This window comes from Festucalex cinctus, chromosome 15 (assembly GCF_051991245.1).
Source record: "Festucalex cinctus isolate MCC-2025b chromosome 15, RoL_Fcin_1.0, whole genome shotgun sequence".
Lineage (NCBI taxonomy): Eukaryota > Metazoa > Chordata > Actinopteri > Syngnathiformes > Syngnathidae > Festucalex > Festucalex cinctus.
In genome coordinates, this window is record NC_135425.1 from 13,202,537 (window position 1) to 13,222,085 (window position 19,549).

The 19,549-nt window shown below is 37.6% G+C and overlaps 1 protein-coding gene across 4 annotated transcripts in view; it reads right to left on the reverse strand.

The window, feature by feature from the left end:
* Positions 1-738: 738 nt before the first annotated feature.
* LOC144002019 (mediator of RNA polymerase II transcription subunit 13-like) overlaps positions 739-19,549 on the reverse strand; it is a 97,844-nt gene continuing 79,033 nt past the window's right edge. For 3 of the 4 annotated variants that reach the window (XM_077496808.1, XM_077496807.1, XM_077496805.1), the window contains exons 16-31: positions 18,608-18,786; positions 16,634-17,562; positions 15,012-15,191; positions 13,567-13,796; positions 13,292-13,490; positions 12,960-13,215; positions 11,550-11,802; positions 11,204-11,392; positions 10,246-10,469; positions 10,032-10,174; positions 9,725-9,883; positions 8,374-8,538; positions 7,830-7,993; positions 6,310-6,474; positions 5,915-6,024; positions 739-2,147 (exon numbers count right to left, since the gene is read on the reverse strand). In XM_077496808.1, the coding sequence (XP_077352934.1) occupies positions 2,015-2,147; positions 5,915-6,024; positions 6,310-6,474; positions 7,830-7,993; positions 8,374-8,538; positions 9,725-9,883; positions 10,032-10,174; positions 10,246-10,469; positions 11,204-11,392; positions 11,550-11,802; positions 12,960-13,215; positions 13,292-13,490; positions 13,567-13,796; positions 15,012-15,191; positions 16,634-17,562; positions 18,608-18,786 (3,678 nt within the window). In that variant the 3' untranslated portion in view covers positions 739-2,014. The remainder of the gene's footprint in view (positions 2,148-5,914; positions 6,025-6,309; positions 6,475-7,829; positions 7,994-8,373; positions 8,539-9,724; positions 9,884-10,031; positions 10,175-10,245; positions 10,470-11,203; positions 11,393-11,549; positions 11,803-12,959; positions 13,216-13,291; positions 13,491-13,566; positions 13,797-15,011; positions 15,192-16,633; positions 17,563-18,607; positions 18,787-19,549) is intronic. The other variant, XM_077496806.1, reaches the window with a different exon arrangement.

Sequence of the window (19,549 nt, forward strand, 5' to 3'; positions counted from 1 at the left end):
TTTTTTTATTAAAAGAAACGCCTTACTATACATGGTCATTTTTTTTTCTTTTTAAATGCCTTGCTATACATGGTCTTTTTTTTCCCTTTTTAAACGCCTTGCTATACATGGTCATTTTTTCCTTTTAAACGCCTTGCTATACATGGTCTTTTTTTGTTTCTTTTTTTTTCTTTTTTTTTTTATTAAAAGAAACGCCTTACTATACATGGTCATTTTTTTCCTTTTAAACGCCTTGCTATACATGGACTTTTTTTTTTTTTTTAATTAAAAAAAAACGCCTTACTATACATTGTCATTTTTTTTTCTATTTAAACGCCTTGCTATACATGGTCTTTTTTTTTTTTTTTTTTTTAATTAAAAAAAAACACTTTACTATACATGGTCGTTTTTTTTTTTTAAATAAAAAAAAAACGCCTTACTATATACATGGTCATTTTTTTTCTTTTTAAACGCCTTGCTCTCCATGGTCTTTTTTTTTTTTTTTTTTAATTAAAAAAAAACACCCTACTATACATGGTCATTTTTTTTCTTTTTAAACGCCTTGCTATACATGGTCTTTTTTTTTTTTTTTAATTAAAAAAAAACCCGCCTTGCTATACATGGTCTTTTTTTTTTAAGCGTGGTCATTTAAAAAAAAAAAAGCGACTTGACTTGTCAAGATGCCAAAAATTTAAATGTGCCTAATGATGTGTCCATCATGATGATGATGTGTAATTGTAAAAGAGCACAGCCAACACGTCCGCACTTGGAAGGCTTTTAATAATTTACTTTAAAAAATAGTGTAAAAGTAACAGATTTGTCCCACTTGTGTGGATCTGTTCCATATTCAAATTGATGACCGACGTAACAAAGTCTTGCAAACTTGCATTTGTCTGTACAATTTGTGAACACTCACTTGGCAATTTCCACATTTTTGGCTGGAAGTAAATGACTTTTGCACTGTATACTGTATATATTTATATATATATATGTATAAAAGCTCACAGCAAAAAAATAAAAATAAAACAAAACAGCTTGAAATGTACAGCTTTAGAAAATTAAAAAAAAAAACACACACAGCTGAATGGTGTATAATACAAACATGCTGAGATTGTAACAAACAGCAAAGTGAAGAGGACGGGCCTTTCTCGTGGTTTGCTTGACATCATCATACAAAGTATCATTCTTAAATATTATAATTCAACATCTTCGATTGCCGAGTTCAAGGAGTTGTTCTACTCATAAATATCTCCTGCATATTTTGAATTGAAATGCATTAAATAAAACAGAAAGACTTTTAATTGATGTTCTTTCTGTGTCCACTTAAGAGGTTTGTGTCCATCACACTTTATTTTTGTTAAGTGCCTGTTTGGAAGAGGTAATATATATTTATTAAGTATATACGTATAGATATCAAATTCTATGACATGATATAATTTGTATAAATATTGCATTAAATTGACAATGTTCATTTCAGATCCCAAGTGATTTAACATTTGGGAATAAAAAGGCCTTTTTTATTTTTTTATTTTTTATTTTAAATATTACAAAATAACTATCAATTCTTTGCAAATGTTTTACATTATGAACACCACTGGCTTTTTTTCTTTTTTTTTTGTACCGCCATTGCTTAAACACAACCCTTTGAAAGGTGAAGAAAAAGTGCCGCTTGCAAACGTCCCCCGTCGGAGTTAAAAGATAACCTTTCAACTTTCAACAGCGCCTTTTTTTTGTACAAAAAAATGTAAAGACGCAACAATGCCACATGTGTGCGTGTGTGTTGACATGCAAATTTGCTGGTTGAACAATATTACAGGTATGAAGAGTTCTTCTTGTTTAAAAATGCCACTCTAGTCTGACGAGAGCTGCAGTTTCTCTCCATTAGAAAGCACCGTGACTGCCATGTTGTGTTTTGTTTTTTCCCTCAACTGGCTTTGCATCTTGTCACTCTGATTTACATTCCAGGCCCCGGGAGAGTCCTCGAGGAGGAGCACGAGGAGGCACAGAGCTGCTGCGGAGGAGGAGGCGCACGCGGCTATAGCATGTTGAGGATGGCGTTGTACATTTGGACCAGCACGGCCAAGTGGACGGGCAGGCAAGACTGGCGGTCCTGGGTCGCGGGTGTGCAGGTCAGCCACGAGAGTGCATTGTACTGCTCCAATACAAATCTGAAATTGGAAGACATTTTAGTTTTGACATGAAGGAACATTCGGTAGCACATTTTCAAAACTGCTCAATGGAGGGGGGGAAAAAATTAGGAGGGTCAAAATTTAAAAAAAATGCCTTACTATACATGGTCGTGTTTTTTTTTCTTTTAAACGCCTTGCTATACATGGTCTTTAAAAAATAAATAAATAAATAAACAACCCTTACTATACATGATCGTTTTTTTTTTTCTTTTTAAACGCCTTACTATACATGGTCATTTTTTTTCTTTTTAAACGCCTTGTTATACATGGTCCTTTTTTTTTTTTTTTTATTAATAAAAAAAAAACCGCCTTGCTATACATGGTCATTTTTTCCTTTTAAACGCCTTGCTATACATGGTCTTTTTTTTTTTTAAATAAAAAAAAACGCCTTACTATACATGGTCGTGTTTTTTTTTTCTCTTTTAAACGCCTTGCTATACATGGTCTTTAAAAAATAAATAAACAAATAAACAACCCTTACTATACATGGTCGTTTTTTTTTTCTTTTTAAACGCCTTACTATACATGGTCATTTTTTTCCGTTTAAACGCCTTGCTATACATGGTCTTTTTTTTTTTTTTTTTTTTTATTAAAAAAAAACGCCTTACTATACATGGTCGTTTTTTTCTTTTTAAACGCCTTGCTATATAGGGTCTTTCTTTTTTTTTTAATAAAAAAAAAACAAAAAAAAAACGCCTTACTATACATGGTAGTTTTTTTTTCTTTTTAAACACCTTGCTATACTTGGTCTTTTTGTTTTTTAATTAAAAAAAACCCACCTTACTATACATGGTCTTTTTTTTTTTTTCTTTTTTTTTAATAAAAAAAAACGCCTTACATGATCGTTTTTTTTTTTCTTTTTAAACGCCTTACTATACATGGTCCTTTTTTTTTTTTTTATTAATTAAAAAAAAACCGCCTTGCTATACATGGTCGTGTTTTTTTTCTTTTTAAACGCCTTGTTATACATGGTCCTTTTTTTTTTTTTTTTATAAAAAAAAAAAAAACGCCTTGCTATACATGGTCATTTTTTCCTTTTAAACGCCTTGCTATACATGGTCTTTTTTTTTTTTAATTAAAAAAAAACCACCTTACTATACATGGTCTTTTTTTTTTTTTTTTTTTTTTATTAAAAAAAAAAAACGCCTTACTATACATGGTCGTTTTTGTTTTGTTTTTTTTTATTTAAAAAAAAAAAACGCCTTACTATACATGGTAGTTTTTTTTTTCTTTTTAAACGCCTTGCTATACTTGGTCTTTTTGGTTTTTTTAATTAAAAAAAAAAACGCCTTGCTATACATGGTCATTTTTTCCTTTTATACGCCTTACTATACATGGTCTTTTTTTTTTTTTTTTTAATTAAAAAAAAAAACGCCTTGCTATACATGGTAATTTTTTCCTTTTAAACGCCTTGCTATATATGGTCTTTTTGTTTTTTTGTTTTTTTTAATAAAAAAAAAACGCCTTACATGATCGTTTTTTTTTTTTCTTTTTAAACGCCTTAATATACATGGTCCTTTTTTTTTTTTTATTAATTAAAAAAAAAACGCCTTGCTATACATGGTCGTGTTTTTTTTCTTTTAAACGCCTTGCTATACATGGTCTTTAAAAAATAAATAAATAAATAAACAACCCTTACTATACATGATCGTTTTTTTTTTCTTTTTAAACGCCTTACTATACATGGTCATTTTTTTCCTTTTAAACGCCTTGCTATGTATGGTCTTTTTTTTTTTTTTTTTTTTTTTTAATTAAAAAAAACGCCTTACTATACATGGTAATTTTTTCCTTTTAAACGCCTTGCTATATATGGTCTTTTTGTTTTTTTTTGTTTTTTTAATAAAAAAAAAAACGCCTTACATGATCGTTTTTTTTTTTTCTTTTTAAACGCCTTGCTATACATGGTCATTTTTTTTCTTTTTAAACGCCTTGCTATACATGGTCCTTTTTTTTTTTTTTATTAATAAAAAAAAAAACGCCTTGCTATACATGGTCATTTTTTCCTTTTAAACGCCTTGCTATACATGGTCTTTCTTTTTTTTTTTTTTTAATTAAAAAAAACGCCTTACTATACATGGTCGTGTTTTTTTTTTTCTTTTAAACGCCTTGCTATACATGGTCTTTAAAAAATAAATAAACAAATAAACAATCCTTACTATACATGGACGTTTTTTTTTTCTTTTTAAACGCCTTACTATACATGGTCATTTTTTTCCTTTTAAACGCCTTGCTATACATGGTCATTTTTTTTTTTTTAATTAAAAAAAAACAAAAAAAAAACGCCTTACTATACATGGTCTTTTTTGTCCTTTTTAAACGCCTTGCTATACATGGTCTTTTTTTTTTTTTTTTTTGATTAAAAAAAAAAAAACGCCTTACTATACATGGTAGTCTTTTTTTCTTTTTAAACACCTTGCTATACTTGGTCTTTTTGTTTTTTTTAATTAAAAAAAAAAAAGCCTTGCTATACATGGTCATTTTTTCCTTTTAAACGCCTTGCTATACATGGTCTTTTTTTTTTTTAATTAAAAAAAACCACCTTACTATACATGGTCCTTTTTTCCCTTTTTAAACGCCTTGCTATACATGGTCATTTTTTCCTTTTATACGCCTTGCTCCTATACATGGTCTTTTTTTTTTTTTTTTTTTTAATTAAAAAAAAACCCGTCTTGCTATACATGGTCATTTTTTCCTTTTAAACGCCTTGCTATATATGGTCTTTTTGTTTTTTTGTTTTTTTTAATAAAAAAAAACGCCTTACTATACTATATGGTCGTGTTTGTTTTTTTTTCTTTTAAACGCCTTGCTATACATGGTCTTTAAAAAATTAATAAACAAATAAACAACCCTTACTATACATGGTCGTTTTTTTTTTTTTTTTAAACGCCTTACTTTACATGGTCATTTTTTTCCTTTTAAACGCCTTGCTATACATGGTCTTTTTTTTTTTTAAATTAAAAAAAAAACACCTTACTATATATGGTCCTTTTTTCCCTTTTTAAACGCCTTGCTATACATGGTCTTTTTTTTTTTTTTTTTTTTTTTTTAAATTACAAAAAAAACGCCTTACTATACATGGTCGTTTTTTTGTTTTGTTTTTTAATAAAAAAAAAAACGCCTTACTATACATAGTCGTTTTTTTTTTGTTTTTTTTTAAACGCCTTACTATACATGGTCGTTTTTTGTTTTTTTTTTATTAAAAAAAAAAAACGCCTTTCTATACATGGTCTTTTTTTTTTTTTATAAATTAACAAAAAAAACATCTTGCTATACATGAAGATGAAACCTCAGCAGTCTGTACATAGATAGATCTATAGATTCTGTCTGTCTATCTATCTATCCTATGTATTTATCTATAGATATATAGATGGATAGATAGATCTATCGCTAGCTACCTATGCTCCTTTTCTTTTTCTTTTTTTCAACAGAACATTTTATTTGTAGCATTTAGGAAATGTTGAAACCTCAGCAGTCTGAATTTATTATTGCTATCATAATACCCATAAAAAATGTGGCGCTCATAAAATTATAGGAATAGCTCAAAGGCCACATGTAAGACAGCCATGTGAGAAAATACTTGTGTGCTCAAGAAATTCAAATAAATAATACTAGCAACAATTTTTCATCTGTCATCTGCACAAGTTATGACAGCATTGTGGCTTTGGAGCCGCAGAGCTTCTGGAGTCACTTTAAGCTCACATTCGACACCCGCAGCCGAGAAACCTCAACATGTGGTGGAAATTTACCGGAGCACATCAGAGGTTGTTTTCGAGTCCAGCGGGTGAGGGGTCCGCTTCGTCTTGTCCGTCACCAGCTCGTCCGACTGGACCATGGAGATGTGGTGGTGGAGCGAGGCCTGCGGAGAAGCAGCTTTTCATTTCTCATTTCTCATGAGGGGAATTTAGCACTGGCAGTGTTGTTTTTATAAGCCTGACATGTTTTTATTTGTCGTAAAACTATGCAAACATTTTTTTTTTTTAAATCCTCTGTTCTTCTGCAATAGAATATGTACAATCCAATACTCAAGGGGCCCCCTAGTGGTCACATGGCCTTTAATCACTTTATGGCTTTTATTTTAATTTTATTTTTTTATTATTATTTTTTTTAACGAGAACCCAATCTACCGCTATCATTTGCATACCTTGAGGAAGAGCGGACACTGGTTCTCAGCCTGAGGGTACGGGGCCCAGAACCAGTGCGGGAGTCCGCCGGCCTGCGCCGTGGAGACGTAGTAGCCCAGAGCCAGCGGCTGCTGCTTCAGCTCTTCCGGGGGATTGTCTCTGGAGAGTAAGCGCTCCCCTTGGCCCTGTGCAAACAGGAAATTCAGTAGTTCAGCACGGGCGTGGTCAAAGGCGTGCACAAACAAGGGACATGCATCGCTGATAGTAAAGTTTGAGCTTCAAAATGGGATTCAAGGGAAAGAATGCCTTTGTTTTATATTGTTATCAAAGTGAAATCGCATCCACCATTTGCTGTGCGTCATCCTGTCGTTTCCCAGGTATGCGCCAGCGTCCACTTTTCCCACAAATCAGAGCAGCCCTGAAGTGGCCTTTTATCTCTCTCCCCTGCAGGTGAGCGATGACACCAGCAATGTGTTGGAGTCACGCCGCTTTCTACTTTGCGATTGAGCCGTTAAGGAACTGTCATCGCGTCTGTCTTTCGCCTCGGAGCCAAATTCCTCCAAGCTTGGCAGCGCTTCACTCGCACACGCCGTTTGCTCGTGTGATGTCGAATGTCAGTCAAGATGCAATCGCGCGAATTCAAATGCTGTGTTGCGAAATACATCGCTGGGTCAACAAATATGCTCTCGGTCACCTGCACCAATGAAATTGTTTTTCAGTATTGCGCGTTCAGAAATAAAAATTGTGACATCATTTCAGATTCTAAAATGAGATCAAACTTTAAAAAATGTGCAATCTTTTAGTCTTTTCTTCTGTTAGTTTTCTTCTGTGAACAAAATACATTCACATTATCTTGTTCCTCTATACACAGGTGTGATTCTAGTACCATTAATGATGTGTGGGCGCCCTCCAGTGGTACAAGGAAGAATCAGTTGAAGTACTGTTTAGTTGTATTAAACTTTCTAGTCAAATGTGTTTTTTAATTTTTAAGAACTCTTTTTTTTTTTTTTTTTTTTTTTTTTAATGTATTTTGTTACCATTTTTATTCTACATTTATGTGCAACACAGTTTTATTCTTTCTATATTTAATGTTACAGTGGCATACAATTGTATTAATATATTTTTAGGAATAAACTTTAAATAAAACGTCATCTAATAAAAAATCGCACATAAAATGTCACAATACATTTCTTCTACATCTGCATGATCAATTAAAAAAAAAAACAAAGTAACTTGATCAATCTGTGATGTGAATTATATCACTATGCTTAAAATTAAAAAATACATTTTATTGTACTGTGGTTCTGATTTATTTTGCTGTTTGTGCACTAAAAAAAAGTTTACATCTAGCTTGCTTTACAATATCAAGTTGATCGCCCATTAACTTTTTTTTTATGTGTTGAACAACAAAATACAATTATGTGGTTCTGCTTGACATTAAAATATTTAGGTTTTTTTTGTTTGTTTTTTAAGCCTGCTCTGTTGCAGCAGTAAGCACCAGTTCAAAGCACTCATCAGCCGCTAATGTGTCTTCACTCACTCTGGCGTGTTGAAAATGGCATCCCATTCCCATTCCGGATGGAGACCCCGGCGACGGCACGGGGGAGGTGTTGGGGGAAGGATGGAGGTTACCCGTGATCAGCATCATGTCGTGGCCGATGTCGTTCTCCAGTTCGTCAGGAAAGGGGAGGTCGAACATGTCGTCTGCGGGAACAAAAGTCATTCATTTGCTCATTTTTTTTTATTGAGTAATAATGTGCGATTTCATTACATGATTGAAAAAAAAAATGCATAAGATGGAACAAAAATGCCCTCTGTTGGTGGAATAGAGTAAAAGAACTCCTTACATTTTGGTTCATTGCAAGGCAGGCATTATCATATCACATATGGCTATCTAAAAAAAAATATATATATATCCCAGCACTATGATTATAAGTCATATTTGTGAAGGTAGACTAAGCTTTACAATGTTCCAGCGCCAGCCCAGCCCAGCCCATGATTTCACTGGCTGTGCACGTGCAGCTTAATGGCCGTCTCAAGACGCGACCTTGGCGCTGCAGCGTCCAGTAAAAGCTAATGAGTACCGTTATTGTCCTCGGTGGGGTAGGAACTCGGCGCCAGCTGGGTGGTGGCGGACGTCGGGAAGACGAGGATGTGCGTGCACGAGGCGTCCTGAGGCGTGTTGAGCTGCGACGTCTGCAGGTTCAGGGCGGTGCTGCGGCCGAACACGGAGCCCATCGTCACGGCGTCTGGCAAAAATATTGCATATGTTTGACTTTGTTTTTTTTGTTTTGTTTTGTTGTTATATACATTGTTAATAACATAGGTATCAGACCAGGATGTGTACTGCTAGTGGTCGGCGGGCTCCCTCTAGTGGCATGTGAAATGGCCAAACTATGAAGTTCAATACATTTGCATTTGCAACTCTTCTATATATATATAAAAAAATAAAATCTTGTCAAATATTTGCTCTTATTTATGCATTTATTTTTCTGTTATGTCGTGGGTCAAAATAACCCACTTTCAAGTTTCTCGCGATGAAACGTTAACGTTGCACTAATAGATGGTAACAAATCAATTGAACATATTTGCAATGAAATTGAGCTATAAAAACATTTCTCATGCTTTTGGAACAGTGAGCATATCCTGGGTCAAACTGACCCAAAACTGTTTATTTTATTTTTTTTGTTTTTGTTTTTTGCTATGAAATTTCACAACAAATTTTAAGAAATTGTGAATTTCAACATATGTGCACTGGAAACGGTTAATAATAAGCTATAAACAATGTTTATTGAATTCTTCTGAAATATTAAATATACCGGGTCAAACTGCCCCATTTTAAGGGTAAAAATGTACAATATTTGTTTTTTCTTGCATCAAGAGACAATAAAAATGGCTCACTTTTTTTTATTTTTTTTAGTTAATATCTTAAATGTTTCTCAGAATGCTTTTACAACATTCTACATAGCCCGGGTCATATTGACCCATTTTAATGTTGAACTACAAATCAGTAGTTGTTTTTGTTTTGTTTTTTTTGCTATGAAACATCTCATCAACATACAATTAAAATGGCTTACTTTGACATATTTCCAATTAAATTGATTGTTGTTGTTTATCGGAATGTTTTTGGAACATTAAAACAGAGCGTGGGTAAAATTGACCCATTTCAACGTTAAAGCACCATGAATAGCAGTATTAGTGCGATGAATCTTGTTTAAAAAAAAAACAACAACAACTATTTAGTTATAATATGACAAACAATGTGGTTAATAATCGTAACAGGATGCATTTTTATTATATAGCCTGGGTCAGATTGCAGGAACATTATTGCAAGTCGTTTTATGTTCCCTGAAGCCAAACTCAGTGGTCCTCACTTTGAAAGCTTCCATTCTACCACCTTCAAATGGGCACTCAACAAGTCCCCAGGCAACTTACCGGGCATGACCACCAGGGAGCCCTGCGGCTCCATGGCGACCAGGCAGGCACTGAGGATGGAAGGAGTGTCCGCCGCCGAGATGCCACACATGCGACACGCCTCCCTGAGCTGGCGCCCTATCGAATGCAGCGAGTGCTCCCCGAGGAACGAGCTCCAGTCTGGCGGAGAGGAGAAGATGACGCAGCGTGAGTACCGGCTGAGCCTGACAGCCATGTGGAGATACTTCAAGGTAAAACATGAGCGACTTTCACATAGTGCCCCCTTGTGTTCAGATTGAGATGCCACATAAACAAATGCTTCGCTCACCTTTAAGTTCGCCGTGGCCCAGTCTCCCTAACCGACCAATCACAATCCTCCACGGTAGTGAGGTCATCTGGATGATGCCGACGCACCACTCCCACAGCTTCTGCAGACCCATCTTCCGAGCGGACACTTTCGGGCGCCGTGCCCTGCAGCAGGAAAAATAAATAAAATCAGGAAAATTGTAAACATCTGTAAATGTGCTGAAGTCGACACGAACCTGTTGGGCACGTCCACGTTGATGATGCTCGTCTCCAGCAGCTCCCCCTGCTGGTCCGTGCACGACACCAGAATCCAGCGCTGGTCATGTGACAGGCAGTATCCCACAAAGAGCACGTTGTATCTGGGAGGGACTTCGGCCCAAATCTCTCCTTGTTCGGGCTGCTTGGGCCGGGTGGGCCCGAGGATGAAGGGGGGCGAATACAGATGCACTGGACTGGGATGCTGGAGGACGACAAACATATCAAATAACAAATTATGTATATTTTAGGGGTGTGCAAAATAATGTGTTCAGTTTGAGTTAAAGATCCTTTCACGCCACCATTTTTTTAAACGTGTGATTAATGACCGCCCCTTACATGGAAATCCTGTACTGGGGGAATTCCAGTCGCAACGCAGCAGACACATCCACATCATAAATGTAATAATAATGGATATATTTGTGGAGACTGGGTGAAGTTGTGTTTTACAATTTTAGAAATGTGCAGAATTTCACAAAATACTTCATGTTCAAGATGAGATAGCTCTTAATATGAAAAGAAAAACGCACGGAGCTGTCACCAGTGTCTTACAAATGCAATTATGCCATATAGTGGCAGAAAAATGACCTAAACACAAATCAATATCACACACATTTTTTTACAGTACAGTTCATCTTTTTAATTTTAACTCAATTTTATTTTATGATTTTATTTATTTTAATTATTATCAAATTACTGTATGAATGACTAAAAGATGCAGCCATATTTCTATTAGTTTAACTTTTTTTTTTTCACTTTTTGGTTAACAAGAGGATGAAATTTAAAAGAATAAATAAAAATATTTTATTGTACATTTAAAACACATATAAAATTTGCGATTAATTGTGAGAACTGTTGAAGTCATGTGATTAATTACGATTAAAAAAAAATTTAATCGCCCTAGTATATATCCAGTACATATCATACATCGTCACTCACCTCTGGGCTGTTGAGGACGGACGTGACGGTGGAGACGGGGCCAAAGCCGGTCAGGGACTTGATGTGCGTGTGCTGGGGCCGCAGGCGTCTGCATTGGGAGTAACAGGAGAAGGCCAGAGAGCGCAGGTGCTGCAGGTACAAATGGCTCTCGCCACTCGCAGGCTGCAGGAGGTACTGGCATGGCACCACCTGTGGTGAAGGCATTCTTTCAGCTTCAACTTCTGGTATTCAAGTATTTTTATTTTTTTATTTTGCTAAAGTACAAACCTCTTAAACGCTTAACTATCTCTACTGTTGTTGTGACTCAATATGGCGCCAAAAGTCTTTGTTTGAATTATTTTATTACCTGCAGAACCAGTGCGGGTCTAACGGTTTCGGGCAAGGTCTGCAGCATTTCCGTGTAGCAGCGAAGTAGCCCGAGCAGCCACACGCTCTCCGCCTCCACTTCGTCGCCCTCCTCTTCCTCCCCTCCTTCACTCCGCGTGCCGGTCGGGCTGAGGAAAGCATCCACGATGTAAACAACGATGGCGGGTGGGTTGGTGCGGCTGTCCGTGGAGTCGGGGCCAGTCGGGATGCCGATTCGGGACTGCTCTGTGCTGCTGGAAAAAATAAGCGGGATCAAAGTCTAATGGTGGTTTTATATTGATCTAATTAATGGCTGTCATATATATATATATATATATATATATATATTGAATATCGGCGCCGATAATCGGCCTTGCCGATAATCCCTAAATTTGACAAAAGTTTTATTATCCACACAGCATGTTTTGGGGGGGTGAACAACAGGCTTTCATAAATTTTGACTATATCAAAAGTGAGGTCAACAGAAAAAAAATAATCTGAGAAAACTTTGCATTAACTCATTCAAACCCAAAAACGTGTAAATCCGTTTTGTAATACTTTGTCCTTCACTGCCCAAAACGTATTTACACGTTTTTGTTTTTTTTTATGCTAGCGCATACAGAAGGCTTTGATGCAGCTTCTGACATGAAGAGGTTACTTACAGCAATGGTATTTATTACAAAAAATGGCCAATAGGTGTTAGCAGAGTATAAGAGATCAACCAGAGCCATGTTGCAAAAAAGCAATTTTTCCCAGTGTTTTCAACAGGTTTGTGAATAATGATGAAACTTAGCTATATTCTAATGCTAATTGCTACAAAACTGAAACCAATACAAATAGACTTTTTTTTTTCCCTGATGAAAGAAGAGACTCTAATCTTTATTTTGGTAGGGTCCATGATTTTATAGCAATAGAAGAGAATATTCTGTGGGCCGGGTCAAAATCCAGTAAAACAGCCGGGAGGGAAGGGGGTTGCTTCCGTGAAAATGGCTGCGAGTAAATGAGTTAATGAGCTCTTCTTGCTGAGTTGCGTATTGACTTGCTAAGAAGAATTAAAAGAAGAAAACGTCAACTTGTTTTGAAACTTATGATAAACATTTCTTATATTTTGATTAAAAGTGTAATAGATCGTGTTGAATGAAAGAAAGTGTTTATATTTACTAAAATATTACAAAAAAGGACAAAAATAGCAAGAATTTTATGGGGCACTCACTTTTGAAAATGGGAGCATAAAAATCCGCAACAAATGAACCGCGAAGTAGCGAGGGACCACCGTACCCGTCAAAGATCCATTTTTATCGGGCTGGCAATGAATGAGTTAAAGTCCCAATTATGAGGCAGGCATGCTAACAAGTATTCTACCGTGCCGCCAACTGGACAAACAAACAAATGATGTTGTTTTGGTTCTTACACTTCGGAGTTCTCTGCTGGTGTGTTGGCTGCTGGTGTGCCACTCGAGGGTCCTTTGGACTCACTGGACGTCGTCTCCCCCGTCTGACTCGAGGGAGTTGGAGTGGACGCATTTGCCGAGCCGGCAGCTTGTTCCGCGTCGGGCGTCCACGTTTGAGGTTGTCCGGAAGAGGCGGGCTGCGCCGTAGAAGCGGGTGGTTGGATTTTCGATGGCACCAAAAGCGTGTTGTCCAAAGGCAGGACTGACAGCTGGGGTCCTGCACAGTGACCAAATATCAGTATAAATACTGTACATATGCAACGGATCATTTGCATAAAAGGTGATGTTCTTACCTAGCTGCAGCTTACAGGCATAGGCGTAAAGTTTTAGTTTGCTGAGGTTGTCTGTGTGTTGCTCTCCAGCCCAAGGACCCGTCAACCACTGGTCCACATCCAGCTCCTCCAGCCTTTCCGACTCCACCTCCTCCCCCACGCGGATGATGCCATCCCGGGACACCTTGGCCAGTGGGCGGTGCTTCCCAAGTCGACACGTCTGAGAACGACATCATCATCGTGAGGGCGTTTTCTCTGATGCGCGCGCACAAAATTGAAATTCGGCGAATTTTCACCTCGTAAACGGCGCCGAGCTCCTGGAAGAAAGCTCTGGCTGCGGCCAACAGGGGAGGGCTATTAGGGCAAAGTACCACATAGGCCGCATCTCGCTGACCCCCGTACGGCTCCAGGAAGAGCTTCTCCCAGAAGGGCAAGGCCAGAGGGGACAACGCCAGGAAGTCCCGTTCTCGGTCGTAGCCAAGCAGGACCGTGGGGATGGGCAGCGGCTCCGGAGACTCCTCAGAACCTGAACACACAATCCCACCATGCGCCTCGGCTTGAGTATACTCTTCTAGATGATTAAAAACAGTTTTCTTAAATACTTAATTAATTACGCACAAGCTAAGGATGCTAAGTTTACATAAATCACGATAGAGTACATTATTGTCTGAACATTTCACATGGGATTTATTTTTAATAAATCACACCTTCTTTAATTAAATAAATGTTTGTTGGGTTTATTACTTTGATTAAAATCAATTAAAATAGTAATTGTTTTTTCAGAATTACTGAAAAAAAAAATCAAAGATTTTATTTTTGGCCATGTCATCCAGCCTTAGTATCGGTAGTCGCAATGTTGGCTTATAACAGTATAGGCTACCTTCTTGTGGCTGTTTTCCAATCAGGAACTAGAAATTAGACATTAGACAAATGAAAAATTGTCATAATTAAAAAAAAATACTACAATGGGATATGAAGGTCTTTCTTTAGAATAATCTGTCGGGAAATGTTATGCATCAAAAGTAACGGTGAGGGCCGGGTTTAAAAAAAAAAAAAAAAAAAAAATTGACTAATTTATGAAAAGGAAAGTTGATTAGTCGATTTTTTTTTTTTACATTTATATTTATATTTTTTTATATTTATTTTTTATTTGTTATTTTATTTTTTAAATAATAGTTTCATCATTTTATGAATCAATAGATTTATGAAAAGGAAAATTGATCTTTTGATTCATAAAATGATGAAACTATTATTTTGTTTTTTCTTCCCCCACAAATTAATGAGTAAATTAAAGACCAAATTTTATTTTGTATCTTGCCGTTTTCTTTACATTTACTGTTCACATGACAATTATTGAATTCTAATTATGAAAATATTATTTTCATCTTATCCTTGCTGATCATTTGACCAGTTACTGCCTCTGCATAATTTAACTTGGAATTTAATGTTTGTGGACTTGATGCAATGTTGTTGATAGAGAACGTTTGATGTTCCATGAATTTATGCATATTAATTGATATTGGATTGAATTGAATACAATCAAAGTGAATTGAGAAAATTCAAAATTGCATTGATTTGATCTCCTATATATCAAAATCGAATTGATTCAAGAAATTGGTATTGATACCCAGCCCAAGAATCAGAACTTATTGCCATCGGTGACTACTCGAGCTGAGTCCTTGTCCCGGTTTTGGTCCGCAAAAATGTTCCTGGACGAACGTATGTTCCTGGTGGTTCTTACCATAGGATCCTCTCCCCGCCATCTTGTGGAACTGCTGCCAGGTGAGCGGGCCCTGAACGTGTTGGATGTTATCCCAAGTCCGGCCGGTTCTTTTCTTCTGGATGGCGTCTTGCAGGAAAGGCTGCAAGGACAGCAGCAAGCGCACCATGTCCTGGGACGACAACATGCTCATGTCCACCACTGCAGGGATGAGCAATGACACGGAAACAAGCGCACGCACACACACGGAGAACAGATACACACATGTTAACGAGAGCCTGTACACCGAGGAAACAAATAAACACGAAACACATCAATACACAGTTAAGATCACAAAAAGGCAGGCAGGAATTTGTCAAATCCATATGCCCGGATATTGCTTTCACGATTGTTTATCACCAAACATTAGGGCCCAACCGATATGTATATATTTTTTTTTTTAGCCCGATACTGATTTTTGGCAGAAAAATATACAGATTACTGATTAATCTCACGATTATTTACAAATATATATTTAATGCATAAAATGATCTCCCCACCCAATTCCTTTTCAATGGTGTCACTTTTGCACAAACCGTCGCTATTAGGATTTACTTTGCTTTGAATGACAAGTCCATAATATGAACTTATAAACAAATTTTATGAAGTATACAAGTTTTATTTTATAGACTTGTGTCAATAATAAAAACCAACTGCTGTAAAGCATTAACCTTTTGTTTTATATATTAGCTTGTTATTTTCACAAGTCTTGGGGCTTGCTGGCCTAACTTGGGACCTAGGGGATTGTATTTTGTGCCACGTCATGCGGAAATGTGTGTTAAGACAAAAAAAAAAAAAAAAATCCTTTGCATTCTTGAATTTCGAGAGAAGTAAGTTTTTGAATCAACTTTAAATATAACTTCAAAGGACAAAGACAAAACAAAACAATAAGAAAGTAAAATTAGAATAGAATAAACTAAAATAATAGAAACTTAAAAAAAACAGTACGAACAAATACTGACTCTTCCTGTGTTTTGGACTCTTGGGGGCAGTGTGATGCCGTACATCCTTGGTGTACACACTTATAGAGTACAGAAGAAAGTTGAGATTGAATTCTATTAAAATAACTCATTTTTCACAGATTGGGATGAAGTTGTGGCTTTGCGCAGTGTTATCTTACCTGTGGGCATGTGTTCTCACAGCATTTGTGTGTGAATTAATCCTTATTTTAAGGAAAAACAATCAATGCTAACTTCTTGTTAGCATTTGAATGGGATCCTCCCTTGGCTTTTAGTATTAGCACTAGGCTAGCGATGTTTTTACAACGAAGCATGTTTTGTATTTAAATATACAGTGGATGTAATTCTTATCGTCGTGTGTTCAGTTTTACAGTTAACTCCAACTGAGGTGTTATTAAACAACTTAAAGGAGGCTTAGGGACAACAGAAAAACATACGCTACACACTAGCTAGTTGCTAACACTGCACAAGTAAAATGGTGCATTCAAAGTACTTTCACAGCGTCGGAAACTTTGGTTTTCTTCAATGATAATGTTTTAAGGGGAAAATAATCAGCCCGAATGTTTTGGTCGATGTTTGAACGGCAATAACCGTCAGATTAATCAGTCGGGCCCTACGTTTTAAGCGGCCAAATTTGCGTCTTACCATTCGTGTGAGGCCAGGGATGCAGGGCGGTACTCCGGACAACAGCCGGATCCACTTTCCCCCCTGTGGAGTTGTCCACATACTGCAGCCCCTGCTCCAAGGCGTTGTAACACTCCACGCAGGCGTCGCTGCCGTCCGCCCACTGCTTTTCCGACATCCAGCTTTGGAGCAGCGCCCCCTTGCGGGAATAGGCGGAATAGCCGTGGGGAAGGTGCAGCGAGGCGAGGGACGAAATGGGCTGCGAGCACTGCTCCTGAAGTAGGACCATGACGGACGGCGAGGCGGGCGCCGCATCCTGGGGCCGCTTTGCCCTGGGGTCGCCCACAACGGGGTCCCGCCGGCAAAGGGCCAGCCGCCTCTCGGCGGCCCGGCCCACCTCGGACGAGCGTCCGTAAATGTCCAGCTCGTCTTCCAGGAAGAGGCCCGTGCCGTGGGCCAGCTGCCTGTTGACGATGGCGCTGAAGCCGCACATGCAGCGGTACTGATCCTCGCAGGTGGAATCGGGGATGTACACGCCCACGTCGGCCCCCTTGACGTTCATGTTGCAGGCGCAGATGCAGCAGCTGTCGAAGTTGCGGTCCTTGAAGACGTTGAGGACCGAGTCGGACAGGAGGAGAACGGCGTACAGGCTGTGGCTCTCGGGGAGGCAAGGCCGGGGTCTGGCCAGGGGCTCCACCGAGCTGAGAGGCAGGCTGGCGGTAGGGGTGGAAACGGGCGAGCTCAGCTCCGTGCCATCCTGCTTCACGGATCCTTGGCCGGAGCTGGCCGGGTTCATGCCCCGCGGCGTGCGAGGGGTGCGCGGGGTGGGCACGGAGAAACGGGGCGTGGCCGGCGAGGGCAGGATGCCCACGGTGGTGCTCACGGAGGCCGTGGTGCCGCTCATCTGGTTGTAGTCCTGCTCCGTCAGGGCGCTGACACTTGGGATGTTTCTGAAAGGCAGCAAAACATGTTCATACTCTGTTCTCAATGTCACATTAAAGCAAATACAAATATTGTATCATTTAGTTAATTGATAGAGCAATTTTATAGTCATTCATAGTTATTTGAAGTTTAAACAATATTTTCAACAGTTAAAAGAAGTATGAAACAGTCAGATTCGTGTTGCATATTTTTCTGCCACTAGATGACATTAGTTTTTCATATTGGACATTGTTTTTTTTTTTTGTTTTTTTTTTTAATTCATGGCAATTGATATTTGGAACATGAAGCAACTTGTGGACTGGTCCCCCAAAATACATTTTCACATTTATTATTGTTAAATTGTGTTATAGTGACTCCATTGCCCAACTTTGTATGTGAAATAAAGCATGAATAAATAACAATGCTTTGAAAAACAAAAAAATATATGCCTCTCGATACTGTATTAATACTTTTTAATGTGTTTTAGCAAAATCCATTAATTGACTTTTAAAGCTTTCTAATGACCAATGGAGACCCAGAACTAATTGATTAGCAAAATAATCAACAACTATTTTAGAAATCAAGTAATCTTTTAAAGCCTTTAACTTAAAATGAATTAACCGTCTTTGTTTAACACTTATCACAATTAATTTTTATAAAGTCCACTGGGTCAATTTGACCCTGAATATTCTCAGTGTTTCAAAAGAATTCTAAAAACCTTGTTTATAGCTCATTGTTATTTGTTTTCATGGCAAATATGTTAAAATGAATCAAGCTTTATTACAAAAAAAATTATATTTGTTGTTCTTTAACTTGATAGTGGGTCATTTTGACCCATGATATAACAGGAGGGTTAATTACTCTTTAGATGTTTTTTTTTTTTTTTTTAAAACACTAAACAAAATAAGCAACAATACTTGAGTAAGCAGATGAAAAACATGGTTTTGTAATACACTTTAATGCAAAATAAAATAGTATCCTATTATTTGATTAACTAATGGAATAATCAATTCTAAAAGTATTGCAGAGTGACCGCTCCCGACGCTCGGAACTTTGCGACAGCACATTACTCACGTGTATCCATCCTTGACGAAAGTGCTGTTGTGGGCATGCATGACAGCTGGGATGTGCTCCATTTTGGGCAGGAGCGCCCAGGACGGGCGGTAGTAGCACTGCTCGGGAATCTTGAGTGGTGCTAAAGTCTGACTAGGCAGGCAGGAAAGCGGCGCGAACATGGACGAGACCACCTGTGTCTGGACAGAGGGGACACAAACACCAAAAAAAGAAGACTTCCTTCAGACACTATGTTCCAGTGTAGATGGGCATAATAAGTGGGAACGGCACACGCTTAGCTGTAATTTGCATATCTCAGCCACTGCACAGCGCCTGCAGTCAATACAACCCAGGGATGCTTAATTAGTAAGCTACAGGTATAAGCCAGACAACTGCAAGAGAGGATATGTGGGACTAAGGAAGAATTTTAAGTAGATTTAAATGAATTATTAAAGTCACATTGGCGTTCAAACAACAAAAGTATTGGGACACTTTACAATTAGTACCTACAGGTGGTGCTTTGAGTTTCATTAGCTTCCCATTGAAATGAATGGAAATGCCATTAATCCTTTTGAGCCTTCCCTCCAAAAATACTGTATTGTTATTTTAATGAGACAAAATAGTACTCAATAATATTGAAGTTAATATAAACAGTCAATTGTGACAAAATTAAATAGAATCCCATCTTGGCCACCAGGGAGCAGTATGACACAGATTGGTATACAGTACTGTTACTTGATGCATTATTATGAATCCCACTTGAGCTCTAGGCCCCCTAAATGCACAGCCAATCATATTGCTTGCTCGCCCTGCCTTGAACTCTAGTGGGGTTTATAATAATGCTTCATTAAGATGTCTTTCCTCTCTTAGACTAATATTAGTTGATGCTGCACTGTGCACTGCTGTTGCTAAAGAGATGCTAAATAGCATTAGCATTAAGCTAAAAAGCTGTTGGGTTTAGCA